The sequence below is a fragment of the Drosophila suzukii genome, chromosome 3, assembly GCF_043229965.1.
Source record: "Drosophila suzukii chromosome 3, CBGP_Dsuzu_IsoJpt1.0, whole genome shotgun sequence".
Classification (NCBI taxonomy): Eukaryota; Metazoa; Arthropoda; class Insecta; order Diptera; family Drosophilidae; genus Drosophila; species Drosophila suzukii.
The window spans coordinates 67183317-67208623 of NC_092082.1; the positions used below are offsets into that span (position 1 = coordinate 67183317).

The window sequence follows — 25307 nt, forward strand, 5'->3', positions numbered from 1 at the left end:
GGTCAGAAGTCACCCACTCCATTCCCCACCCGCTGGCCAGCTCAACTTTAACCTTTCCGGCGGTTGGCAGCTGACTTGCTTCCAAACCAATGCCTTTGCATTTCTCAGCTTGATATTAAAAAGGAAAACCGCTGGGCGAAAACAGTCACCTGTTTATGACCCGCTTTTTATGGCTCCGAAATAAATGTGAAATGTGGCGGACCCTCTGCCTTCTTTTAACGGGTTATACGGCCCCATCGAGTAATTCACGTGCCTCCGCCAGATTTCCCAGCCTGATTACGTGATGGCCTTTGGAAACCCCTGATGACCCACAAGCTAGGCAACAAGTTCCACACAGAACAATAACAATTCTACCTAAATATGGGGTGTATCACATTGGTATGTTTCGTCGTCTTGCTTTTCGCCCTCTATTTCTATTTCAGAGAGCTAACAATAATGCTATTTTGCTCATACCCAAAGTATTTTGTCTCCTTTTCAAAGAGGTAATTCAAAAAGTACTTCAAAATTGTAGATCATAAAATTACCATGCGTATATCAATTTAATCCTAAAGTGTTTTTTTCTGTGAACTTCTCACGTGTCTTACTACGGCCCTATACAACCCTAGCCGAAACTACCCCTCATAATCTATAAATCTATAAACTTTGTCGCTAGCCATCGTAAATAAAAGCACGCCGTGGACTAAGGGAATTAGGTGGCGTATTAGATTTGATGCGATTTGGCATTTATGGGCGCTACACGTCTCCGCCTTATCGTATCTTATCGCAATCTTTCGATTCGAACCGAATCTCTCGATAGGCTAAAGTCAGAGTAATGGCCAAGCAGGGTCAGTCTTGAGCAAGATGTCCCGCAGGCTGAACGCACTACTAATCGCCATCGCCATTGCCCTACTGGCCCATCCCAGTTGGTCGGTCCCGCAATGTGGCCGTACTGCGGAGGATTGCAAGGAGCACAGGATGCATCCGGATTTGCCGGAACCGGAGCGCAATGGAAGGGCATATCGCGTGGTTGAGGGCGAGGACACCACCGCCTATTGGCGCCAACAGGGCATTCAGTTTGTCCAGCAGAAATTGACCTCACAGCTGAATCAGCGCCAGGCCAAGAACGTGATCCTGTTCCTGGGAGACGGAATGGGTGTGACCACCACCTCTGCGGCTCGTAATCTCTTAGGAGGCGAGGAGAAGGCCCTGTCCTTCGAGAACTTTCCCTACACTGGTCTCTCGAAGACCTATTCGGTGGATAAGATTGTGCCGGACTCGGCCTGCACGGCCACCGCGTATTTGTGTGGCGTGAAAGGTCAGGAGGGAACCATCGGAGTGAATGGTCAGGTGCCCCGCACCGACTGCAAGGTCATGCTGGACGAGAGCACCCACGTCGACTCCATTGCCAAGTGGGCCCTGGAGGCGGGCAAGTGGGCGGGTCTGGTGACCACCACCAGGGTGACCCACGCCTCGCCCTCCGGCGTCTATGCCCACATTGCGGAGCGCGACTGGGAGAACGATGCGGAGGTGGTTAGCGATTGTGGAGCCAACTCAGGCGTCCAGGACATTGCCTACCAGCTGGCCCGCGGCGATGTGGGCAGCAAACTCAAGGTGATCCTGGGCGGAGGACGCAAGAACTTCGTGGACTCTAGTCTGGAATCCTGGGGCAAGCGCACCGACGGACTGAACCTCATCAATGAGTTCAAAGAGGCCAGTGAGGAGAACGTGTATGTGACCACCGCCGCGGAACTGGAGGCAGTGGATGTGACCAACACCGATCGCCTGCTGGGTCTCTTTAACGACGACCACCTGCAGTACCTGATGGAGACCACGCCGGAGAGCAGCCAGCCCACTCTGGAGCAGATGACCCGCAAGGCCATTGAGTACATGAGCCAGAGCGAGCAGGGCTACTTCCTCTTCATCGAGGGCGGTCGCATCGACCAGGCCCACCACATCAACCAGGCGCGGATGGCCCTGAACGAGACCATCGAGTTCTCCAAGGCCATCGCCGCCGCCCAGGAGCTGACCAGCGAGGACGACACCCTGCTGGTGGTCACTGCCGACCACTCGCACGTGTTCACCTACGCAGGATACTCGGTGAGTGGGTGTAAAAGTCACTGACCAAAAGAAAGTTTAAATGAACCCAATGGGAATCCAGTTAAATGTATAAAACACAGAGATTCCTAGAAATCAAATAACTCAAATAAGATTTTGCATATAATCCGAAGACAATTAAGAAGTAATACTAGATATCATACAATCCTTTAAGTACTGGCACATACATATGTACATATATATTTACAAGTGTTTTCCTAGTTCCAAAATCCTACTAAAAGTAGCTAATAATTTAATGTTCACCCCAAATTTTGACTATATGGGAAATCATTTCTTAAACATTGGTGTTACTGTGATCTCTGACTGATTAAAAACGTAGTATTTAAAATCATAGTTAAGGTAAAAATCATTTAAAATTGGTTACCAATCAAGTATTACCGGTAATCAGATGTTAAAAATGATTTCACATATAATCAGCTTATTTTCAGAATTTGTTATTACTAGATCAATACTTAAAATACCTCTAACATTTACTGCTATTTAGATACAAACTATAAATTATAATAATATATTCCCCCATTTTAGAGCCGCGGTTCTGACATATTTGGGAGGACCCCCACCGTTGGACGCGATGGCAAACCATTAATGGTGCTGAGCTACGCCAATGGACCCAGCTACGATAACTTCTTCGACGCGGAGACGAAGGAGCGCAAGGATCCGACCACGTTGGTGACCGGATCCCACGACGACGAGTTTCCCGCAGGAGTGCCCCTCGACATAGACTCCCACGGAGGCGACGATGTGCCCGTGTATGCCCTGGGTCCCTGGGCGCACCTGTTCAGCGGAGTCTACGAGCAGAGCACCATTCCCCACCTGATGGCCTACGCATCCTGCCTGGGCGAGGGGCAGACCATGTGCAAGTAGGGAGGAGGAAGGGAGGATGAGGTGCCATGGCACCTGGCTATTACAATTAAGTTTGAAGCTCATTAAATCCAGCCGGCAGGCGGCATTTGCATTCGCCTGCACTCGAGTTTATTATGCGAACGCAAACTGCAAATTGAATTAAAGCGACTTTCGAGGGAAACTCTTAACTGGGTTAGAGTAAGCTCCCCAGTTTTCCCCTTTCCGTGTCGGTCGGGTGTTTCCCATCATCGCCCTCGTAATTCACAGTTTGAAACTCATCAGGGCTCTGATGCGACTTCTTGGCTCTGGGATTGGGATCGCCGGAGTTGGGAATCCAACTTGCGTGCGCACACCAAAACTTTCGGAGCCCTTGGAAATGTGCAAATTGCCACGTTTTGGCTCGTGCTGCGGAGCCATTAGAGAGATTGGCGGCGGGCAGACTCCGTGCAGTGCGAGTTTTGTAATTGCATATTTGCAATACCAATTTTCAGAACCCTATGGGGTGTACCTTTTCAAAGGGTAATTAAAATCATTAAAGGACATGCGTCATCGGCGACGGGCTGACTAATTTGAAAAATTGCACGCAAATTGCCAGCTAATAAGGATTCCAATAACTGTATGCCCGTGTGCGATGTGTTTCCACCTCGATTTCCGATTCGATTGCACGCCAAATGATATCCGCCGACCCACAAATGGCAAAAAGGGTGTGCATGTGTGTGCGGTGAAGACCTCATTTCCCCCATATGACAGCTATTAAACCAACAACTCGGAACATAGAACTGGGAACCGAGAACCGGGGAACCCAGAACCTCCGCCACTCAGTTGCCCTGGCATTCAATGCTAATTCCGCTGTGTTCCCGATGCCTGAACCACTTCCGCCGCTTGATTTCAATGGCAACGGCCACGTCGCAGTCGTCCATTGTCACCCATTGTCACCCACACCCGTTCCTAATCCACGACGCGTCTATTGATTTTGCAAAGCCGCCAAGTGGGCTTCTGGCCAGAAGCAGACAAGTTGGCCGAAAGAGACATGGCCAAAGACAGCTGTTGTACGTACGAATAGGCCTTACCGGAAGGCCGGACACTTGGCCTGCGGTCAAGTCATTCTGGTCTGGTCTGGTTTGCGGTGACCGCATGCAATTGGCCAACAAGTGCGGTTCGAGGAGGTCAATATCACACGGTGGAACTTCCACTTCCGCAAGAACTTGGTTCGCCTTTGTTGGGTAAATTTAAGTTTTTAGTGCAGGGTTTTTTAAAATTATTAAAGTTTGATTAAACTAAACTAAAATATATAGGTAATTCTAAATATTTCATATTCAACTTGTATATTTTTTCGGGATGATTTTCGACCTTTTCGATTTATATTAAATTTTTTTAGAGTAATATAAAATGTAACCTATATTGTTAATTTTAAGATTCTTAACTCGTTTTTTAATATGAAATTCTTGTTTTTAATGTCTTAAAATTTTTAAACTAAATTAAAAAATCATAAAATATTATCAACATTGATTATGAATGAATCATGAATGATGAATATGAATTGCATACTTTTACACACCTAAGATACTACTTAAAAGAAATTTTGAAACCCTAGGGGTTTTTGTGGCAGCCCCGATTATTTATTCCATTTTGATTTTTTAATTGCATATCAGAAATGCCTCATTTTTTAAAGTAAGTAAATAAATAATATTACAATCAAAAACGTTGATACCTACAATAAGTTCAAGTCAGAACATTAAAGCTGAAAAAGCAAACCGTACAATAGGTAAGAATGCTCTTGTCCAAAACCCCAAAACCGGCTTAAATCAGTATTAAAACAATTAAGATCTTGAGAAGAACAATGCATAGATTACGAGTCATGAGTGGAGCATGGTAAAAGTTGAACAAAAGGGGAGGGAATCACATTCCCACTCGGCCAGGACCAAGTCGGAGTCGAAAATCAGACAATTTGGTTGGATGAGCTTGTAAGCCGGCGATTACAGTCCGCACCTCCGCATTCCGGAACTGTTTTAGGATCGGCCAGCTGCCGCACATCCCACACACAGCGTCTCAACTGATTGATGCCAGAGCTCAGGCTAATAATCCGGCCAAGAGGCCCTGTCCCTGTCCCCATCCCAGTCCTCGTCCTGTCAGCCCGATTTCACGGCTCCTGCTAAGCTCCTCAATTACCTGGCCGAGCTTTGCCACTGGCTCCTGCTATTTGGCATGCAAACTCACTGGCTGATGTCCCCTATCTCTTCCGATCCCCTGAAATACCCTGAAATGCCCTGCAATACCCGTATGGTCAAGCACACATAATAGCATTACTTAGTCAACGCAAGGGCGAGGCCGCCCTCGGAAAACTGGGAATGGAAATGGGAAATGGCGGGGGTGGCTGGGGAGGCGAACAAACTTGTGCTTGAAAATAAAATTAAAGAAAAATACAGCAATTTGCATAGCAATGAGCGGTGCACAAGTCGGTGGGTTGAGGGGGTGGATGGTCTGCCTTTGGGCGGGTCTAACCATTAAACCCCAATTGCCAACTCTGGCAAACTTTTACCTTTTGGTTGCCAGTATCCTATCTGCCCCCCTTGGAAGTCCCAGCAGAACCACCCAGTTTTGAGGGGGGGAAAACGTCGCTTTCAGTTGGGAGTTTTTCAAATGACGTTGCGGCTGCATAGCATATCATATTATTGGGGACGCAGTCTGGCTTTAGAGGTTTTGAATTTAAAATTCCAATTCAAGGCAAAACTTCCAAGTCACCCGGGTGCCAGGATTCATTTCGAGCACACTGTGCGAAACTGGAGAGGCTTCGATGGAGGTGACTAAGCGGAAAATCCTGGGCTAAGCCGCAGGCAAACCCGTTCGTTGGTGTTGATTGCAAAATGCATCCATTAGATGGCCAGCCCCCCGGCCAGAAGGTCAATTAATAATGCTTTCTCGATAATTATTAATGTGTTTGTAGGGGTCGGTTTAATGGAATTTCCAGGAAAAAGTGCCTGGCGTGCGGAGGAAATGGGACAAGAAATTTCAGCGACAGATTGATTGCCCACTTCGGGGAATTCAATTAAGTGTGACTGGCCGCCCTTGAGTTGCGGTCTGTTATCCATCGAAATTAAAGGGGAATTAAATGGCCATAAACGATTTGGCACGTAGAAATTATGGCCAGGCCTTTTCAAGTTGAATAAAGGCGGTGGTCCCTAAAGTTTTGTCTCTCAACAGGTGGAATCAACGGTCAATTATGGCCTGTTCAAGTGAAATTCGTCGGAATTGGTATTAATATACAGATTATTATTATGAGAAATATTATTAATTTAAAAGCCACCTGATTTTAAATTGATTGTCGTCAAAGACAGTGCATAATTATGTTAATGACAAGCGCTGCAACTCACTCAAGCATCTGGTCGATTAATTCAATATTTCTGCAGCCCAAACATGCATACTTAATGTTCCCTTGATTTCCAGTGATTTCAAGTGGCTTGCCATTGCATGTGAGTTATCGAGTGGTTCAGATTGAAGGTGTGGGAGCATCCACTTCGGGCACGGTTCAAAGGTCAAGGGTAGTAATTTAATAAATTGAAAATGAAATTGTGTTTATTCTCGGGAAGTTCATTATCGGTGCGCAGTTGTTCTTACATCGGTCTATCAGGCTGTCAAATATTGACGAAGTAAACGCGAGGCTCATTTAAAATTTATCGAAAATATCTGAGCTCTGTGAAATGTTGTTCGTCCTTTTCAGCGTTTCCAGCTTGACCGGTTAGCCGGTTGTTTCGTAATGAGTTTTATAGACTTTAAACTGGCAGTTAAATTGACCCCAATTCAAACGGTCTATCAAAACGTCAAATTTGACTGATTTGGGCAAACATTTCAGCGAGGTAAGCAAAGTATACCCCTAAACTTTATATTTTTAGGTATAGGGGTAACCAATCTCTTAATTATGTGAAATCGATACTGTTTCAATGGGGATCTAAAATTTAACCACGTCATAGGTTTAAGTCATTAGCAAAAAGTTAGACGTAAAAAGGGTAAGATTATCCATGATTATTTAGTAATTAGTAATTAAGAATGATATTATTTTTAAACTCTGTTGTATTAACGCTTTGTCTTAGCTCATTGGGGATTCAATTATGTGCCAATTGGACGTAAAAACTTTAAAAAAATGTAAATGTGATGAAAACTGGTTTATATTAATCTATCCATTATTAATATAATATTTTGAAAACCTATTGAATTTTTGAAAAATAATAAAAATTGTTTTAAGATCCTTGAAATACAAGGAAATTTTTTAGAACTTATATGAGTTTACACAATACACCAAAAGGCGAAAACTCAGCACAATTCAATATTTCATGCAAATTAAGATTAAACTTAAAGGCTTACGGGAAACAAATTGCAAACGAAAAGCAAACAACTGAAATGTCGTTTTTGAAGCCTTTAGAGGCTTAAAGCAATATTTGCCCCCACAAAATAGGGCTTAGTTATCTGTGGCTTGTCACACGAAGTGCAAAGGGGCGATCTGAACATTCCGATAGCGGCAATTGGATGCATGTTCGACAAATGAGCGTGACCGGGGTGCAGAACAAAGAGTTACCTTTGCCTTTGAGCGGGTGTCGGCCCAAAGACAACAAATTACACTTGTTGAGGCGCGAAATTAACAACAACACTATCTCTGGTCCCACAATCGTATCGGGTAAATAATAACCCGCCGGCTAAATGCGGGCCAGGGGAGCCGTGTCACATGCACTGAGTCGGTGGGGGTGGTTCGGGGTATCTCGGTTCCAAGGGGACCAAAAAGGGGTAGCACCACCCCCAGCGGACCAGTCACGTGTCCTATGTCCTGGTTCCGTGTCGTGTTGGATAACTAAATAATTCCATGTTGCGCTTCTTTGTTCTCAACTTTGTCTAATCTGAAACATTTTCAGCCACACTGAGAATAAATTGGGAACGCTTTAAAGCAATAATAATTTTTGAAGATTAGTTAAAAAAAAATGAAATTTCACATATTGTATTAAAAACAAAGACTAAGAACCTTCTTTGTAGAAAAATATATAAGATTTCTGCTAACAATAAGGTATATTTTCTATTCTGAAACAAAACATATATTTGTTTCGTGAAACGTTCTATTTTTCTGTGTATCTTCAACTTTAAATCTCAAAAATAAAGACAAAGTTCAGTTCATCAGCAGATAATATCAATTTGTAGCCGAAAATTGGCTTACCAACTTTCTCGCCAGTTAATTGAATCAATCTGGGAAATGGTCCCCACTAAAGTCGCAATTTAATTCTGCGGTTGTTATTTTACGCCCTTTCTTTAAACAAGGATCTGACGAAATGCGGTTGACCATGACAAAAGTTTCCACACAGTAAATAAACGTGAGATGTTTTTCTGGAATTTTAAATTGCCGTTTAATTGGCCACAGCCCCACACAAGTTTTTCCCCCACTGTCGGCACGTGTGGTTTTGCCGAGATTTCGCCGTAAAACCACTGAACAAACTGGCATCTCGTATTTATTTGCTTTTTTCATGTTTTTGTTTAGACAATTTCGTTTTTCCGTTGGTGCGGCCATGTCGTATGAGTAATAATTCATTTATTAAAAGGCCGTAAACACGCGTTGCTTGGGGGAAAATATTCGGCGGAAACGTTGGAAAATAAAAGAGAACCAGCCGCGTCGCGCTGACCAGCGTAATTACCTACTTATTGAGTTGTAATTGCAAAAGTTGGAGTAATTGCTGAGCTGAGTAGAGCGGAGCTCAGCATTCGCCAAAGCCAAAAGTTCTCACTTCCATGAAGTCCACAGAGCCGTATTCATTAGCTTCCTGACTTTCTGAGCCACAGGACGTTGGAAACTTTTCCCATTCGCCTGGCTGAGCGCAAAACAAAGACGCCCACTCAAGGAACAATTAATTAAAAAGAAGCTAGCAAATTCCTGATAACCAGGCGGAGCCTCTCCTTTTGTTGGCCAGCTCTTGGAAAATGTATTGAATGCAAATCGAGTGGAAGTCTGAGCCCCATGCAGGCTCCATAAATAGCCAACAAATCCCTCAATCGAATTTGAAAGCCATGAATAAAGGCTTGTGCAGTTGTGGGCCTTGCAATAAAGTGCGTATATTTTCCAATTAGTCCATGTATGGATAATAACTACCTAGATGTCTAGATTCAACGCAAATAACTATGTATATACCATTTTCAATTTAAATTACTTGAGCTCAAATTATGGTAATATGAATAATTATTTTCAAGTCAACCTTTTCCATTTCTTTCCTTTTTCCACTTTCAACTTAATTATTCATTTTTAATACTCAAAAAATAGGGCAGGCTTGTCTGGTTTTGAGGTTTTGTGCTTTACAAATTAACCCTTTGCCTTTAGTAAATCCTGAAAAAGTGCTGAACGTAGGTCACGGTTAAATTTGTTTGGCGTACTTAACATAATTACAACAAATGTATTTTCCTGCCCTTCACTCCCTATATGTTGCACTTTAGAGCAGAGCAGTCTTAATTGAGTTCTTCAGGGTAAGATACTCCTTTCCTTGTTGTCGGGTAATTTTTAATGACCCCGCAGACCTCCCAAGGACTCATAATTAGCTGTGGGCCAGGGTCCTCACCTTGCCTTTTTCCATCCAAAATTTTCCTGACATTTCCTTCGTTTTCCCGCCGTGAGTCACATTTAGGTGACGTTTTAATGAAGGAGCCAACGAGTAAGAGATCAAAGTGCCTGTAAACATAACTCGCAATCGGTTCTGACATGTGTGTGGGTGGTTTTCTGCGGTTGTGGCCTGTGACCTTTGACATTGGATGCTGGCTGCTTTGTGCGCCTTTCGTCATTTGTCACTTTCAGCTGGCTGCCGGTTTATTGAGTTGCTAGCTGGCACACATAAATCAGACGCAGATTGAGATGCCTCAAAACACAGATCCAGTTGACATTTGGAATCGTAAAGCTGCCAGAATCGATAGTTAAAATTCTTGAAAAGACATTCTTTTAATTGTTCCCCAAAAATAAACGTGCTTAACCTTCATCTGGCATTTGGGAAAAATAAACATTTCTAAATTGACGCCACCGAAAGTACTTAAGCCGGCGAAATTGCTTTCCAAATTTAACGCCACTTCAGCAGTACTTTCTCTTATTAGAAAACTTTCCCTAGGTGCGAGGTTGCTTTTATTAAATTTGTGTTGCAATTACCGGAGCAAATCGCAATTTTATTACTTTTCCTAGACAGCTCAACGAGTTTTAAAGAGCCTTAAATCGAACGCAACCCGTTGGCAAGGTAAGTGGAAGTGGGAATGGAACACCAGGAGGTCCTCTGCGGTAACCCTAAACCAAAACCCCTTTGAGCAACAGATGCCCCAGGAGGATGCTCATCTCGAGGCTCGAGCCCATGGTGATGATTAAGTTTGCCAGACCTTGTTGTTCCTGTTCATGTCATAATGATAATAATGATAATAACAACAAGCGGACGAACGAGGCAAATAAAAACAGAAGTAACCAAAATAAAGGGCCTGATGAAGCGGGGGATCGGGGATCGGGGGGTTTCGACCCCAGAAGGAACAGTTCATGCTAACGACATTCAGATAAACATGAGATACCCGGGCCCAGGAATCAGCGGCATCAACAGCACAAACAACAGCCAATTGACATTGGCTAGGACCAACGGACGGACAATTTGCTGCCTGTTGCCGTCCCATGGAAATTTATATGCCGAGCCAAGAGCCAGGACCCAAGCCCAGCCCCAAAGCAAATTGAATAGCAAATAAGAAACTTTGGCCTGAGCACTCGGACCGATCGAATCTTAGATACCCTTTGTGCATTCCACAGGAATCTGAATCGTCTGGGAAAATGATTTCAGCCGTAAAAAGCTTTGTGTGTTTGTATCTGGGTTTAAAAAAGGCACATACACGAAACACAAGTCCTGTGTTTGTACTTCACAGCCAGCTATCCTTTCTGCAACTCGTAAGTGATGTGTTCTTAGATATTTTAAAATCTTAAGTGGAAGCGTATTAAGGAAAATTCTTTAAAAACTGTCCCACAAATATTTTACTATTAAACGTACATCTGTTTCATATACAGGAACTTAAGAAATAGATTTTAAGTGATGTTTTAGGAACATTTAACTTATCTTTTAAATTAAAATACAACAGTTTTTATTGCTACTTTAAATGGGTATATGGTTATTTAAAAACACTTTTTAAGGAAAGCCCTCGATATTTATTTTATACACATGGACTTTTAAAATCGACATAATTTCAAGTAATGTCTTATCTTATCTGTAATATCTTCCCAGTTTGTTGAATGAACAAATGAAATTTGATTAGAAGAGTATTCATTAATATTCGTTACAAAATAAATGATATAAATGTTATAATTTGAAACGTAAAACATTTTTCATATTTAGGAACTTAAAAAATAGATTTTAAGAGATATTTTAAGAACATTTACAGGATCTAAAATAACTAATCTTTTGAATAAAAATACAACAGTTTTGATTGCTGTTTTAAATGGCTATATGATTATTTGAAAACTCTTCTTTAGGAAAGTAATGGACATTTCTTTTATCAACGTGGACTTTAACAATTTTTTTAATTTCTGGTAATGTTTTAGGAACATCTTCCCAGAATATAAAAGTTTGGTTTGTTGAATGAACAAATTGAAATTCGATTTGATTATAAACGGTATAAAAGTTTTTACTTTAGGTTTTGATATTCAATTTAAAAAATAATGTTAGCTAATGTTTTAGAATGTGAATAGGAAAGTAAAACCCTTTTTATATCATAACCTTTGTTCACTTTTTGAAGCAACCAACATATTTTTATAGCACTTTAAAAAACTAATGCTTGCAAGCCACAGCTGGCAACACTGTTCAGTAATATTCCCATCGGGTATCTGCTCCTTGCGGATCGAGTTCTCAGGTTGGCAGACTCCTGACAACCGACTCGGGATTCAGGGAGTGCCCGAGAGCCTCCAAATGGGCTTAGTCGAGGGCACTGCGGTTGTGTGCTCCCCTTAACTTAACACGCTCACATGGATGGGAAACGGCTGGCAGTTAGGCAGTCTGCCACAAAAGGAGGCGGGTGGATGGGCAGGTGGAGGAGGATGTAGATGGACGAAGACAACCACTTGGAGGCAGACTCCGCTTACTTGTCAGTCAGTTAGGCAGCTGGTCCGTTCCGGCGAATTCCCCGCCGGCCACAGGAAATGCTACACGGAAAATGAAAGCAAAAACCGCACACGACGACGGTAACTTGTAAGTTGATGGGATTCCGATTCCTGTTCCACAATCCGGAGTATGGAATACGGAATACAGAATTCTTCGGTGGAAATAGCATAAATTTCAATTTTAGATTATGTGTGCTTAATAAAATATTTGCTCTTATCTCGGTACTCCTCAACCCCAGAGCTCTGTGCATATTTTATGTTTGACTTTTATGAGCTCGAACCTCGCTATTTGCGGATGCTCATGCGGGATTGTCTATAAAAACCTGGAAACCTGAAGGGGAACTAGATGTCTTGGTTTCGCCCAAAAGAGAATCTTTAATTTGCCAGCATCTCTTGCTCTCTCCCCTTATATATTTCCCATTGGGGAGCAGCATTTAGGCCATGTGGCAAGCCACCCAAATTGTGGCTAATTAACAAATGCCACGCACAGTAAAGTTGTCTGAAAAACCTGTCTGGCCTAACTAATGGAAGCACTGCCTTTCCCCCGGGGAATCTTATCTTTTTTCGAATACACGTAGCGCGCTGCAAGAGTCGGTTATTTAAGGTCCTATAACTCAATCCAAATGGGCCCGCCACTCTGGCCCAGCAGATTATACAAATTTATGCAACAGTGTTGGCACTTTGTAGCCCAGCCCCTCAGCTGGGCGTTTTTTTCTCATATTTTTTTTAAGTTTCGTTGGGGAATTTTATGGCATTACTGACTACTGCTGCTGGTGCTGCTGTTTTTTATGACGACCGACTACATGGCTGCTGCTGTTGCGCATTTCCGCTGCCTGAAAGCTGGCGAATGTCTGGGCTGTACGGCTGTATCTATATATCTGGGACCAAGCGGCAGAGGCGGATTTTGATTTTCATTAAAGTGAAGAGCGAGCAGAACGTTGCTGTGGCGAAAAAACAAATTTATTGCAGCCACACGCATCGACTTCAAAGTGGATTTTCCAGCAATGTAATTTAGCTCTTCGCTTTCTTTTTTTTTCCGTTTTTTTAGTCCCTTTAAAGCGGCTGCTCTTTAATGGCCATTTAAAAATACATCAAATCCCGCTTAATTGTGGGAGCTAGTTTATGGCAACATTTCCGCTGAGAGAAGGGAAAGAAAATAATGCCCCCGAGATCGTCATCGATGTGTGTGGAGTTCCACTGAAAGTTGGCCGGGCCCACTTGGCTGGCAGTTCGCCAGCGAAACTGGCAACATTAAAACAAACATTATTACCAACGGCACCGCAAGGCATTCAACTTGAGTGGCTGTAAATGCCACAAAAGGCCCGCAAGGATCGCCAGGACGTGCACTTACTCAGCCAAGGAGAAAAAGGAGCTGGAGCCGGAGCTGGAGCAGGAAACTCATTCGGGCACTGGCGACAATGAAACGTTTTAAAAGTTGGCAAATAATCGCGACTCGAATAGAGGCAAGGGCAATTGCATCCATCCTGGCGGAACACAAACATTAAAAATTGTTTCAACTGTCGTGGCAAATGGGAAAACGGCTTAAGCACCGACTCGCCGAAAAGCTCGGGAGCAGCTTAACGAGCACTTTGGGAGCATTTCACCAGGACACGCCCATACCAATCCCATCCTTATAACTATATCCATGTACATCTCACATCGTCGCCACTTAATTCCTGTAAGTTCTCCCCCGTTGACGTTTTGCACGCTGGCAGCGTAACAACCTGCCCCTTCTAATTGTCCTCTCCGCTTTCGTTACTACTTAATAATGCAGAAATCCTCAAAAATTCATGTTATGTCTGTGGCGACGTGTTTGAGACAATTTTACGCGAAACCGCCCCGGGGAGTTGGCTGAAAACCAGGACAGCCGTAAATGAGGCTGTGTTCAGTGGAGTCTAAGGCAAAACATACATCGGAGAAATGTCCCGGGGGAACTGCTTCACATCATAAACATTTAATACAGTGAGAGAAAAATACAATCTAGTAATAAATAAAAATTGTATTCTTATTGAACATACTATATTGCAATTAGAATGAATTTAAGCTACATGTTATGGAGGGTGTCACTCTAATCACTAGGCTTTTTAATATACTTTAAAATGTAACTATAGGTGTCTAAAAGTATGCAGTGAATAAAGAATAGTCGTCTTTCTTGAAGAAAACATTGTACTTCTGGGCTTAAAATATATTGTTGCATACTTTTAGACAATTTAAAAATTTAATTTAAAAGTGATTTAAAACCCGTAGCATTCCCGCTCATCCCAAATTTAAAATTAAAATAATATACCTGTATTAAAATTAGTTAAAATTACTCAAGTAAACCTTTTGTTAACCATATTACTCCAAAGTTAATAATTGAAGATAAATAAAAAATAAATAGAACCAATAATTATTTAAACTGTTAAATTATTATTTTTATGTTCTTAAATTAAAGTAACATTCACCCCAATTCAAACCCTTTTCTTTATCCCAGTGTAACACGACCTGTCTATGCCTTAATTAAGTCAGTAAGTAAATCATGATTAGTGCCCATCAAATTGAAGCCATTTCCCAGATTTTCGGCCAGCCTAATTCCCGACATATGCTGGTCCTTTTCTCGGGCCATAAATCATCTTAAAGCGCCATCCTCCAACCGGGCTGACCTATATGTGTGGCCATGTTGCGTGTTGCCCGACATTTCGGACATGGCCATGAAAGCCGCAAAAACATATGCAAACGCAGTTAACTGAGTGCGGCTGTCGTCTGCCAAATGTTTGTCAAAATGAATAAATTTTGCAAAATTAATTACAGCTTGCCAGGGACTACGGCCGGGGTGTTGATGTCTGGAAGGGATGGGGATGAGCTGTGGGTCTGGGTCTGGGTCTGGCATTGTCACCCAGCACGCAGCCAGCACAATTGGGGCAGCCAGGGGAACCCAGCAGGAAAATATCTACACCCCCACCCACACACGCTCGATGATAATAGATTCGCGATGGGAACTCGGGAAGCGGGTTTGCCATTTCGCAGAGCAGCACACAAACTCAAACTGAAACTCAAACTCCGCTCCCGGCCAACGACAATGCCAACTGGCAGCTGGTGTGGCAATTAAAAGCCCCAATTATTCCGACTTTAATCGATTCGCGGGGCTCTGTCTCACGCACATCCACATCCACATCCCATGGACTGTCTATTCCCAGAGCGGAAATTGCGAGTTTGCCGAAAGACTCCGCCGGGAGTTCGCATTGCGTGACACCGGGCGTTGGGATATATGAGGATATATTGCCGGAATCGAGGGGGCGGAGGAATCCAGGACTCTGTTCTCATGCATGTGTAGGCTCAACTTAACCAGGCATTTACACGAAAAACTAATTCTATCCAGACCTTGACTTATGTAGGTCAAACAAAAAATCAAAAGGAGAAGGAAACTTTAGCTTCCGTTGCTTCTACACGATATACTATATCTATAACATGTTATTGTTTCAGTAAACAAACAAATAGCTGATGGATGTTTCCGTTATCAACAGATTTTAATCTAGACTTGTCATTTCAAGCAAATTAAAAACAAGACTCTCTTAAATTCAGTGCCTATGATAAGTCTAGTTCTAATAAGTTATAATATTAATGAGACAAGAATTAAAACCATATTTCAGTGCCTCGTGTGTCAAATATCCGTTACTCTTTCTTTATTTCAAAATAAGACTGCAGAACAATTATATTGGCCACACGATTGACTATTAAAGGCCTTCTTAACATAGCTTCACATAACTTTTAAAATAAGAGTGCGATTGGAATGATTTCGGGCTTATAGGTAGGTACTGGCAAATATAATCAGTTTAAATTTAGACAGCAGTCAAATAACCTTCTTGCTTAAATCCAGTAAGCAGACAAAAACTTAATGGATATCTCTACTATCATAGCAATTTGGCTTATACGCAAATACCTCTTCTAAAGATCTAAGAGAACTTTGGTTAAAAACAAATTGATATCCTAAATTCATGTTTAGATTTCAGCTTAAATAAACTTTGATCTGACTAAAATTCGCAATGACTCGAATGTTAAGAATATGGTTATGCATATAATCCTAATCCGAGGTCTCATCATCTGATTTATAAATTCTTGTTCAACCAATCATGAAGATAAGATAATAGATTAAAAGCATTCAGTACTACTCACTCAGATTCATTGTTCTCGAAGACGAGTTCGCCGCGAGCCTCCTCGTAGTCCTTGGCGTCGGTGGCCGTGTCGTTCTCGGTCCAGTAGGGCACGATGACGGTGCCGCGGGCGCCGGAGTAGCGCATCACCTTCAGCTCAAAGCGGCCGACGGACTCGGTGATCTCGAAGACCGAGTCCGTGAAGGCGAAGATGCCAGCGTGGTCGTCGTCCAGGATCATGACGGTGGCGATCATCGGCACGGCCAGCTTGACGCCCTCCGACGGATTGAAGAGCCGGATGTAGAAGCACTCGTCCTCCTCGAAGACATCGTCGTCGATCACTTCGATGCGGAAGCGCTGCTCGTCGACGCCGGGCGGGAAGCTGAGCAGGCCCTTCCGGCCGACGAAATCGTTTCCGGCGGAAGCGGTGCCGTCCTGCGTCTCGTACTCCACACTGGCATAGGTGGAGATGTCTCCACGGCGCACCACCCGCACCTCGAACTCACCGCAGTTCTCCATGACGGTGTAGTGGCCCGGCTCGAAGTACATCCGGATGGGATCGTCCGCCTCCTCCTCGTCGCCGGCGTGCAGCTGGGCCTTCACCTCGGTGAGATCGCTGTGCGCCCGCTCTTGGATCTTGCGCATTAGGTTGCCGCTGCCGACCATCTTGCGGGTGGCCTGGATGCGGTAGAAGGCGCGCGACTTGTTGCTCCGCGCCAGCACCTGCTCCTGGGCCATCATCTCCAGCTGCTCAAGATCGGCCTCGGGGTACTTCTGGCGTAGCTCCGTCAGCACATGGATGTACTCGCGACGGGCCTCGTCGAAGGCCTCGGCGTCGTTCGCGCGCGAAGAGGTGACCATCGGGTGTTTGGGCCCCTTCTCCGCATCCATCTCCACCTGGTCGTGCTCGCCGGCCACCACGGTGCCGCGCTTGTTCACCCGGTAGTTCTTGTCCATGTACTTGTAGACGAGCAGCCGGCGCTCGGCGATGTATGCCCAGAGCACGGTCAGCGGGAAGAAGAGCAGGGTCACGATCGCCTCCCACACGAGGATCACGCCGGGCGTGAACACGGACAGGATGAGCCACAGCCACACGTAGGCGAAGATCGAGAAGAGGGCGGTCACGAAGAAGACGCGCAGGTGCCGGATCCTCCGAACCTCGCCGGCCGGAATCCAGATCATGCAGACGGCGATGATCATGAAGAGGTTATAGGCGGCGGATCCCACGATGGTGCCTGGTCCCAGGTCCCCGCTCTCGAAGTCCTTGGCGTAGATCTCGATCACCGAGAGCAGGATCTCGGGGGCACTCGACCCAAGGGCCATCAGCGTGAGATTGGCCACCGTCTCGTTCCAGATCCTCACGTGCATCACTTGCTTGGTGTTGTTGGGACCCTTGACCACCACTGCCCTTTCTATCGAGGTAATGGCCTCGATGGCGGCCATGAAGCGATCCGCGATGATGGACACGCCCACGAACAGGTAGATCAGCAGCATGAAGTAGACGAAGCCGCGGATGAGCCGGTCGCCAATGGAAATGTTGCGCTGCGGCATCCACAGTGGCAGGACCAGGCCCTCGCTGCACTGGCGCAGCTCCTCCACATCGGGTGCGTCCACATTGGTCCTCTCCAGCTGCTTCATTTCGTCCTCCAGCTGGGACGGCGCCCCCTCCACGCCCTCCTCGCCGTGCACCACCTGCCTCGCCGGCCCCTGGGCCTGCACCTGCCTTAGCCGCCGGCTGAGGAAGTGGCCATCGTCCTGGCTGAGATTACTGCTGCTCTGGTCGTCGGCGGAGGAGGAGTGAGAGCTGATGTTGAGGTACGCCGCCTGCCGCGCCTGCCGCTCCTCGGTCTCGTGGACCTTCAGCAGCGACTGGGCGGTGGCGTACACAAAGATCACGAATAGTGCGCAGGTGAAGATCGACTTGAGGAGCAACTGCATGGCTGGTTATTGGCTGGGGATGGCTTCTCTCCTGATCCTGGAAGTGATGGGGCTCTCCAGTCCCGTTGGCCTGACTCTGGAAGCTTTGTTGCGTTCGATTTGGCTGTGATTTGTGCTGGTGCAGTTGCTGTTGCAGTTGCAGTTGCTTGTAGCTAGTTGCAATTAGTGTTGCTGCCGGGAGTGTTGCTAGTTGCTAGTTGCTTGTTGCTGGTTGCCAGTTGCTAATGACGGTGACTATGACGTGGGACCGCGAGAAGGCATTCTCGCAATGGCACGTTCAACACTCTGACGCAGTTGGGCCGCTGCACCTGCGGGAGGGGAAGGGAAGGGGAGAATCGTTAGTTAGTTGACTTGTGCCTATTCTGGGGCACCTATTTCGGGTGCATTGCATCACGAGTGTGTCGCCAGGCGCAATGCCACTGCGAAGGTTGCGAAAGCCCGCAAATAGTCGCTAGAAGAGCCCGCCCAGATCGCCAAAACGAGAGGCAAGCATCAGCAGGGTGGTGCAAATAGGTTGGGAAATATGTTATTGGTGAATTTTAACCAGGATATAATATATAATCGAAAAAGTTTTTAAAAAACCGTAGATTCTTCACTTTAAGTGAAGATTCGAATAATAATGCCAAACATCTTGCAATACCCTTATACCAATGCAAAAAGGTCTATTAACAATAATTACGAATTCATTTTAAACAACTTTCATTGATTTTGGATAAATATCTGGATCCAAAAAATGGGTAAAGATAAAATTATTAAAAACAGATTCAATAAATTTCTGTTTTGATAAAAAATACCTCAATTTCTTTAATCAAAAATTGAAAATTATCTACATTAAATAAGAATTATATTTTAAAATGTCTTAAAAATATTTTACAATTAAAAGCCACAAAAGAAATAAATTCTCATGAATTTGGAAATGATTGAAACTACTGTAAAAGTATTTCTATGCTGGCCAAAAAAACCCATTTAAATTATTTATTTAATTGCTTTTCGAACTAATGTTCCCATCTTTTCACATAAACAAAACAATCTCCAACAAAATTTTAGAAATTAAATTTAATAAGAGTTTTTATTTTCCCCCTTTTGTGGGGGGCGTAGCTTTTCTTTGAGCTTCGCCAGGCAGTCGTTCAGCTGTTTTGTCTATTTACACGAAAACGAAATTAAATGCGTAAATAGACAGCATAAAACATAAACAAAAGTGCAGCTATAAAATTTGCCGGAGCAGACGCAAAACTAGAGGCAAACAAAGTTCATTTTCCGAGAAAATGAAAAACAGACCGAGTTGAAAATTAAACTGCAGAAAGTTAGCTGCAAATTGAATTGTAAACCCAAGGAGAGGAAAGTGTAGAGAAATGGGCTTGACCAAGATCGATAATATATACATACGTGGGTACATAATTCTCGAATGTCAATAATGGGAACCAAAAACGGAACCAAAAACATCAACGTTTGGATGGCAACAGAAAGCAAACAAGTGACTGACAAGGCAGACCCAAGATAAATGCAGAAAATAAAGCAGGGGAAATCGAGTGAATTGCACATTTGCAGATAAAACTGTTGACAACTGAAAAAAGGGGGGCTGAAGACTTGTTTTACCAACTTTTATAACTTCAAATAACACGAAGTCGAGCAGGGGAATGCAGCGAAACGTTGGTAAAAAACATAACTTTATTTGCTAATGGATAAACAAAAAATTTTAGATTAGAGATTTATTTTTGAAAAAACAGACACTTAATAAACATGTTTTAAATTATCATATATATAAAACTTCAGATGACCGCATATATATTTAAAAGGTTTAGGAACTAATAATCAATTCAACGATAATGAAAATGTAATAAACAACATTTATGTTAATGAAACATAATATAACATTTTTTTAGCTTTCGTTAAAAAGTTTTTCAAGATTTTTGACGTTTTTAAATCGCAACTAAAAATCACTTCAGTAACATGGTTTGCCAATAATTTTTAACGTTGCTTAGGTACGTTTTCTCGTCCGCATGTTAACTAGATGTAGTTTTAGCCCCCATTTCAATAAACAAGTATGTTAAGCGACAAAACTAACATAAGAATTAGTTTAGAATTATTAAAATAATTTATTTTGTAACCGGTTAACAAGGAATCGTAATGAATTCTTCCGTTTTCTTCAGTGTTAGAAACGACTATGCTTACAGAAGATATTTCTTCAGAAAATAAACTACACTAGGAACTTTCCGTTTACAGTTCGCCGAGGTAAATTTTCCGTGAAAACATTTGCATTCAGTCCTATGACGTATTTAACTTGAGTTTCTCTGTTTTAATATGCACATTTGGATCACAGCACACTCATTCGGACGGCACAACACTTTGGCTCTGGCTTCGAAATCCAATAAATCAATATGCCCCACGGTTTATGGCGAAGGGGCTCAGATAATCATCAACGTTTGCATTAATTTAGCAATTACAACAAGAGCCGACAGCAGTGCCGATATAGATAGACAAAGAGCGGGACAGCCTGATGGGGAGCGAGGGAGATGGAGGACAGCAGGGAGCAGGGAAATGGGAAATGGGGGAAGGGAGGGAGAAAGCGGTGAAAGTAAATGAAGATGAGACACACAGACGCCCCTGGGAGCACGGAACATATGCTGGGCAAGCGTTCCAATTTCTCCTCTCCGTTTTTCATTCCGGCGGTAAATTGCATTTGGCCATTATTGGAAAATGGTTGCACGTCGGGTTAAAAGATTGCGAATTAATTAAAAAGCTTTGCCCCGGGCAAAGAGTGCTGCTCCCACGTTCCTTACATTTCTCCGCTTATCAAATGCACCGAACTCTGATTTTTCAGCCAGCCCTTGCACTCGTTAAAGTAGAACTAAAATTAACACGGATTTTTAAAATTAGCACAAACAAAAAATAATATAATCGTCTGGCGATCGAACGCGCCGCGTTTCACCAAGGACTGCGACTGAGAATGCAGCTGAGCGAATATGAAAGAGTATGAACGTGGGAACGGGAATAGAAATGCAGATAGAGAAAATATTCGTTCTTAACAAAATCTCTAAATGTTTTATTGAAACTCAATAATATCTTTAAACATATCTAAATTATATTAGATAAGGCATTTGTAAATTACCTATTAACCAGAGAATAAATAAATAAAACAGCTTTCTTTGAATTCTATTTCCAGCCATATTAGATGAGTCACAATACGACTTCCTGCCATACTGGATTAGTCTGAAAATGTTTTCATGAAATCTTAATTAGATTTAGGCCTAATCTAATATTGATTTAGTAAAAAATAGTGATTGCTGAAAGTTTGATTTAATAAAAACATTTTCACATAAAATCCATCGACTTTGAACTACTATTCTTAAGCACCAATAAATTTTATTTTGGAAAAACATACCCTTAAACAATTAAGTAAGAGCAATTTTTCAAATATTACATTTTAGCCACTAAAAAATTGCATGAGCAATCTTTAAAGTTCAGATTATTGTAAGTTCCAAACAAGTACTCCAAAGCTGGGATCAGTTGGTTCTAAAAATTGCTCAACACCTTATAAAACTTGATTTTTCGGTACTCTGTTTTTTTCTAAAAGTGCAAATATTAAAAACCATATATTAAAAATTGAGCTGACGTTATGATGGATGTACATTTCCCCCTGTGTAGAAATGAGAGCGGGAAAAGATGAGCGGGGCAAGCGATAGAACGGCATTTTGTTTACGTTGCGCTGGCGCTGTTACGTTGTAACATACATACAAATGTACGTTTGTGCATACGTTTTCGACGGTCTGAAGTCGATCCAATTTTTCGGTTTGGTTCCAAGTTCAAGGAGCATTCCCGTTCGAAATCGTCTAGTAAATCAAACACAACACGGCTAATTGGCTGCTAAGTAATTCCCCGTACAGATGTTTTTATGCAGTTTAGTGGTTCGTCAGCTGGCACAGATTTGGGATTCCATTTTTTCGCGATTCGCAATCGCATTTGGCAGCCAACGCACGACTAAATCCACTGCCAGAATCCCCATATTACCACCTGTCTATGCGCCTCTTTCTCTGCTTTCTCCCTTTCTCTGTCGGCATTTCTCTTTGTCATGTCTGTGTCCCCCAGTTCATAATTATTTGGTGTGCACGGCTTTTGCTTTTGTTCTGCGCTCGGTGTTTTTTCGGTCTTGCCCGCCACATACGATAGGAAATCGGGCGAACTCAGACACGGAAAATATGGCAAAAAATGGGACGGAAAAAAGCTATCATCCCAGCTGTATCGCTTAAATGTCAATGGTGCAATTAAAGAGAAATACGAGTTTTTCAAAGAACACAAAATGTTTTTATAACGTTGTGTGATTTAATGTATGTGGTATATTTTTAAGTAAAAACCCGATAATGGCAGCTTATTTTTAAGTACTTATAAAGCTTATCGCTTGTGTAATATGTCTCATTTTGAGTAATCACTTACTATATGTATACGCAATTTCACAGAGAAAAAGTCTATCATAAGTAGAAATGTACATTTCTAAATTATAGGAAAATATCTTTTTATAGAATGAATGATGTTAATACACATTGTAACATTTTTATTTTTTGTTATTTCTACTTCCTAAAATAAACGGCCTTCAGAAGTAAATGCATAAGTTCCCCCTTTTATTATTAACCATTCGGTTGAGCTCTCAATCAAGCGAACGTCCCTTTTGCCTTTTTTCTGGTTTGTTTATTATTGTCTGAGGTATTCAGCCAAGTTTAACAAAATGCAGGCAATCATTTCGGTAGCCATGCAAATGCTGTGCTAATTCTGTTGACCGTGTGGCTCGTCATTTCAAAAACACTTTCCTCGTGAACAAGAGACGCCTGCAGAGACCCAATATGCCGGGCAGACATGTGAGGATTACAGCATCTCATGTGGATATCTAAACATATATGCTAGGTGGCCACACATAATTTATTCGCATATTTTCCGTCTCCCAGCTAAGCGGCTTTCCGTGCGCATTTCATTTCTATTCCCACACGGCGTCATGGGTATACAGATGTGATCAAAATACTAGCACAGCAAATGGAAATCTACAACTATCATATTCCAGGTGTTATAACAATAATATTTATACCCTTGCAGAGAGTATTATGACCCCATAAAGTACATATATTCTTGATCAGCATCACTGGAAGAGTCGATCCAGCCATATCCGTCTGTCCGTCCGATTCTACGCAATCTAATCTCTCAGTTTTAAAGCTATCGGGCTGAAACTTTCCCAAAAGTCCAGTCTTTCCCAGCCGGATCGGACAACTGTATCTTATAGATACCATAGGAATAATCAGAAAACATTTTTTTTTAAATTATATCTTTGGTGTTTTTTTACATATAGCCTCCTACGCTTGGAAATATCATTTTTAAATTAGTTCTGAATTTGGATTTAAATTTTATCAAAATCGAACGACTATATCATATAGGTGCCAAAGGAACAATAGGAAAATTGGTGGGAAAAAATGAAAAAAATATAGCTTCGGTGTTTTTTGACATTTTATCTTATACTATATGGAATATCATTTTTTGTATTTTTAAGAATTTCGAATTTAATTTAATTATTATAACTGCAAGGGTATACAACCTTCGGCTTGCTGAAGTTAACTTCCTTTCTTGTTTTGTATAATATTCATGTTTGCCCATTAAAGAGCTTTTTGAATTTATATTGGGGAATATTGGGGCAGCTCATATCTCTTACTTTAGCGATATGCCGTTGCGAGCATGAAAACTTTTGGGAGTGGCTTTGTTTACACCATAATCTAATCAGCGTCGTATTTCATTTCATTTCAGAGGGCTTTTGGCTCATTTGTCATTCGAACTTCGAAAGAGACCGACGCCGCTAATCCGTGCTCCCGTAATTTTGGCTTGTTTATTACGTTAACATACTAACTTTTTATAATAGTGAATGGTGATTTTCCATTAAAACAAATATATTGATAAACTCAAAGAAATATTACTGTTTTGTGTTCTTAAACTGGTTGTTGTTATTGATTATTCTGTTTTAAAGACTTGCCTACACAACTGTTAAAATGTTGATCTGCTGCATGGATAACTGCGAATTCAACAATATAATCAGTAGTGACGATGAGAATGTTAGGTGCTGGCTCTGTGACGAATATGCCCATATCAAGTGCGCAGGCATATCTGAAAATATACTGGACTTAATGGAAATGAAAAGTGGTCTCAAATGGTCCTGTGAAGACTGCAGAGTGATTAAGTCCCAAATGGGAAGGTATATGAGGCAAACACGAATGGAAATCACTGAGCTCTTCAGCGAAGTTCGAGCTGTTCATGAAAAGTATTTGAAATTGGAATCAGCCTTTTCATCTCGTAAGAAGCTTAGCTTTTAAGAATCCGTATTTTAAAGAACCTAATTATTGTTCAATAGATTTACTAGGTTGTCAGGGTGTTTACAATCCTGTGGATACTGTTTCACAGCCAGTGAAACAAGATAAATCGAATTCTGGGGATACTGTTACTGAGGAGAAAACTAAATTTGCGGAGACATTAGATGTCGCACATTCTGGATATGCTACTTTGAAAGAGCCTTCGGTTAATAACTGGCATCAAAATTCGGCTCCTGTGGCACTACCCATTATACCTATCCCTGATATCCTGAGAGCGGTTCCTCCAATGAAGGCTGTCTTCGTCTCCAGGCTTACAACATCAACTACTGAAGACGCCCTTAAACACTACATAGTTGCCAAGCTTTCCTATCCCGATCCCGATGACATTGTCGTTAGAAAAATATATAATAAACAGAGACGAAAGATTTCATCGTTCAAAGTCCTGGCACCTGATCTCATATATAACAGGATCTTAAGTCCTGAATTCTGGCCAGAGCACATTGTTGTGCACGAGTTCCAAAAAAAACATGATCTTAAATCAAACAATTTGTAATCATATTCTTGGTTTAGGCTTACTTTTGAAATTTAAATTTAATTTTAATAGAAACAAAAGTAAATGATTACTATAGTTATAACAAGCTTCTTTTACCTTTACACAAGTTTGGGTTTTAATTTAACAATCTCTCCTAGTTTTCATTAAAATACAATGTTTGTATTTATACACAATGCTCTAATACTGATTTTAATAAAATATATTGATATAAACCCTTAGAAAATCTCAGTTTATGGTTCACCAACTCTCACTTGTAATATGGGATTCACTTTAAGGTGTTAACC

General features: G+C 42.3%; 3 protein-coding genes across 14 annotated transcripts in view; 2 read left to right on the forward strand and 1 right to left on the reverse strand.

Moving 5' to 3' along the window:
- The window catches only part of Calx (sodium/calcium exchanger 3), a 41448-nt gene that overhangs the window by 7337 nt on the left and 8804 nt on the right, over positions 1 to 25307 (reverse strand). For 6 of the 10 annotated variants that reach the window (XM_036816923.3, XM_036816922.3, XM_065866875.2 and 3 more), the window contains exons 1-2: positions 20913 to 21076; positions 16217 to 18440 (exon numbers count right to left, since the gene is read on the reverse strand). In XM_036816923.3, coding sequence (XP_036672818.3) covers positions 16217 to 18132 — 1916 coding nt within the window. In that variant the 5' untranslated portion in view covers positions 18133 to 18440; positions 20913 to 21076. Of the gene's footprint in view, positions 1 to 16216; positions 18441 to 20912; positions 21077 to 21867; positions 22016 to 25307 lie in introns of those variants that run through there. The other 4 variants (XM_036816917.3, XM_036816918.3, XM_065866874.2 and 1 more) reach the window with 3 other exon arrangements.
- Positions 815 to 3078, forward strand: Alp5 (Alkaline phosphatase 5). The gene is made up of 2 exons (XM_036816924.3): positions 815 to 2076; positions 2620 to 3078. Exons 1-2 carry the CDS (start codon positions 841 to 843, stop codon positions 2956 to 2958), a joined length of 1575 nt encoding a protein of 524 aa, XP_036672819.3. The 5' UTR covers positions 815 to 840; the 3' UTR covers positions 2959 to 3078.
- LOC118877603 (uncharacterized) lies at positions 22206 to 25040 on the forward strand. Of its 3 annotated transcripts, none has more exons than XM_065866878.2 (3): positions 22206 to 22457; positions 23914 to 24453; positions 24521 to 25040. In XM_065866878.2, exons 2-3 carry the CDS (start codon positions 24153 to 24155, stop codon positions 25021 to 25023), a joined length of 804 nt encoding a protein of 267 aa, XP_065722950.2. In that variant the 5' UTR covers positions 22206 to 22457; positions 23914 to 24152; the 3' UTR covers positions 25024 to 25040. The 3 variants fall into 3 exon arrangements, with proteins under 3 accessions (XP_065722950.2, XP_065722948.2, XP_070852620.1); XM_065866876.2 differs by having other exon boundaries at positions 24512 to 25038; XM_070996519.1 differs by lacking the exon at positions 22206 to 22457 and having other exon boundaries at positions 23939 to 23977; positions 24131 to 24453; positions 24512 to 25039.

Coding starts and splice junctions, on each gene's coding strand:
- Alp5 (XM_036816924.3), top strand. CDS start 841: ATGTCCCGCAGGCTGAACGCACTACTAATCGCCATCGCCATTGCCCTA. Junction 2,077..2,619: donor TCACCTACGCAGGATACTCG/GTGAGTGGGTGT, acceptor CCCCCATTTTAG/AGCCGCGGTTCTGACATATT.
- LOC118877603 (XM_065866876.2), top strand. CDS start 24,153: ATGTTGATCTGCTGCATGGATAACTGCGAATTCAACAATATAATCAGT. Junction 24,454..24,511: donor GGAATCAGCCTTTTCATCTC/GTAAGAAGCTTA, acceptor ATTGTTCAATAG/ATTTACTAGGTTGTCAGGGT.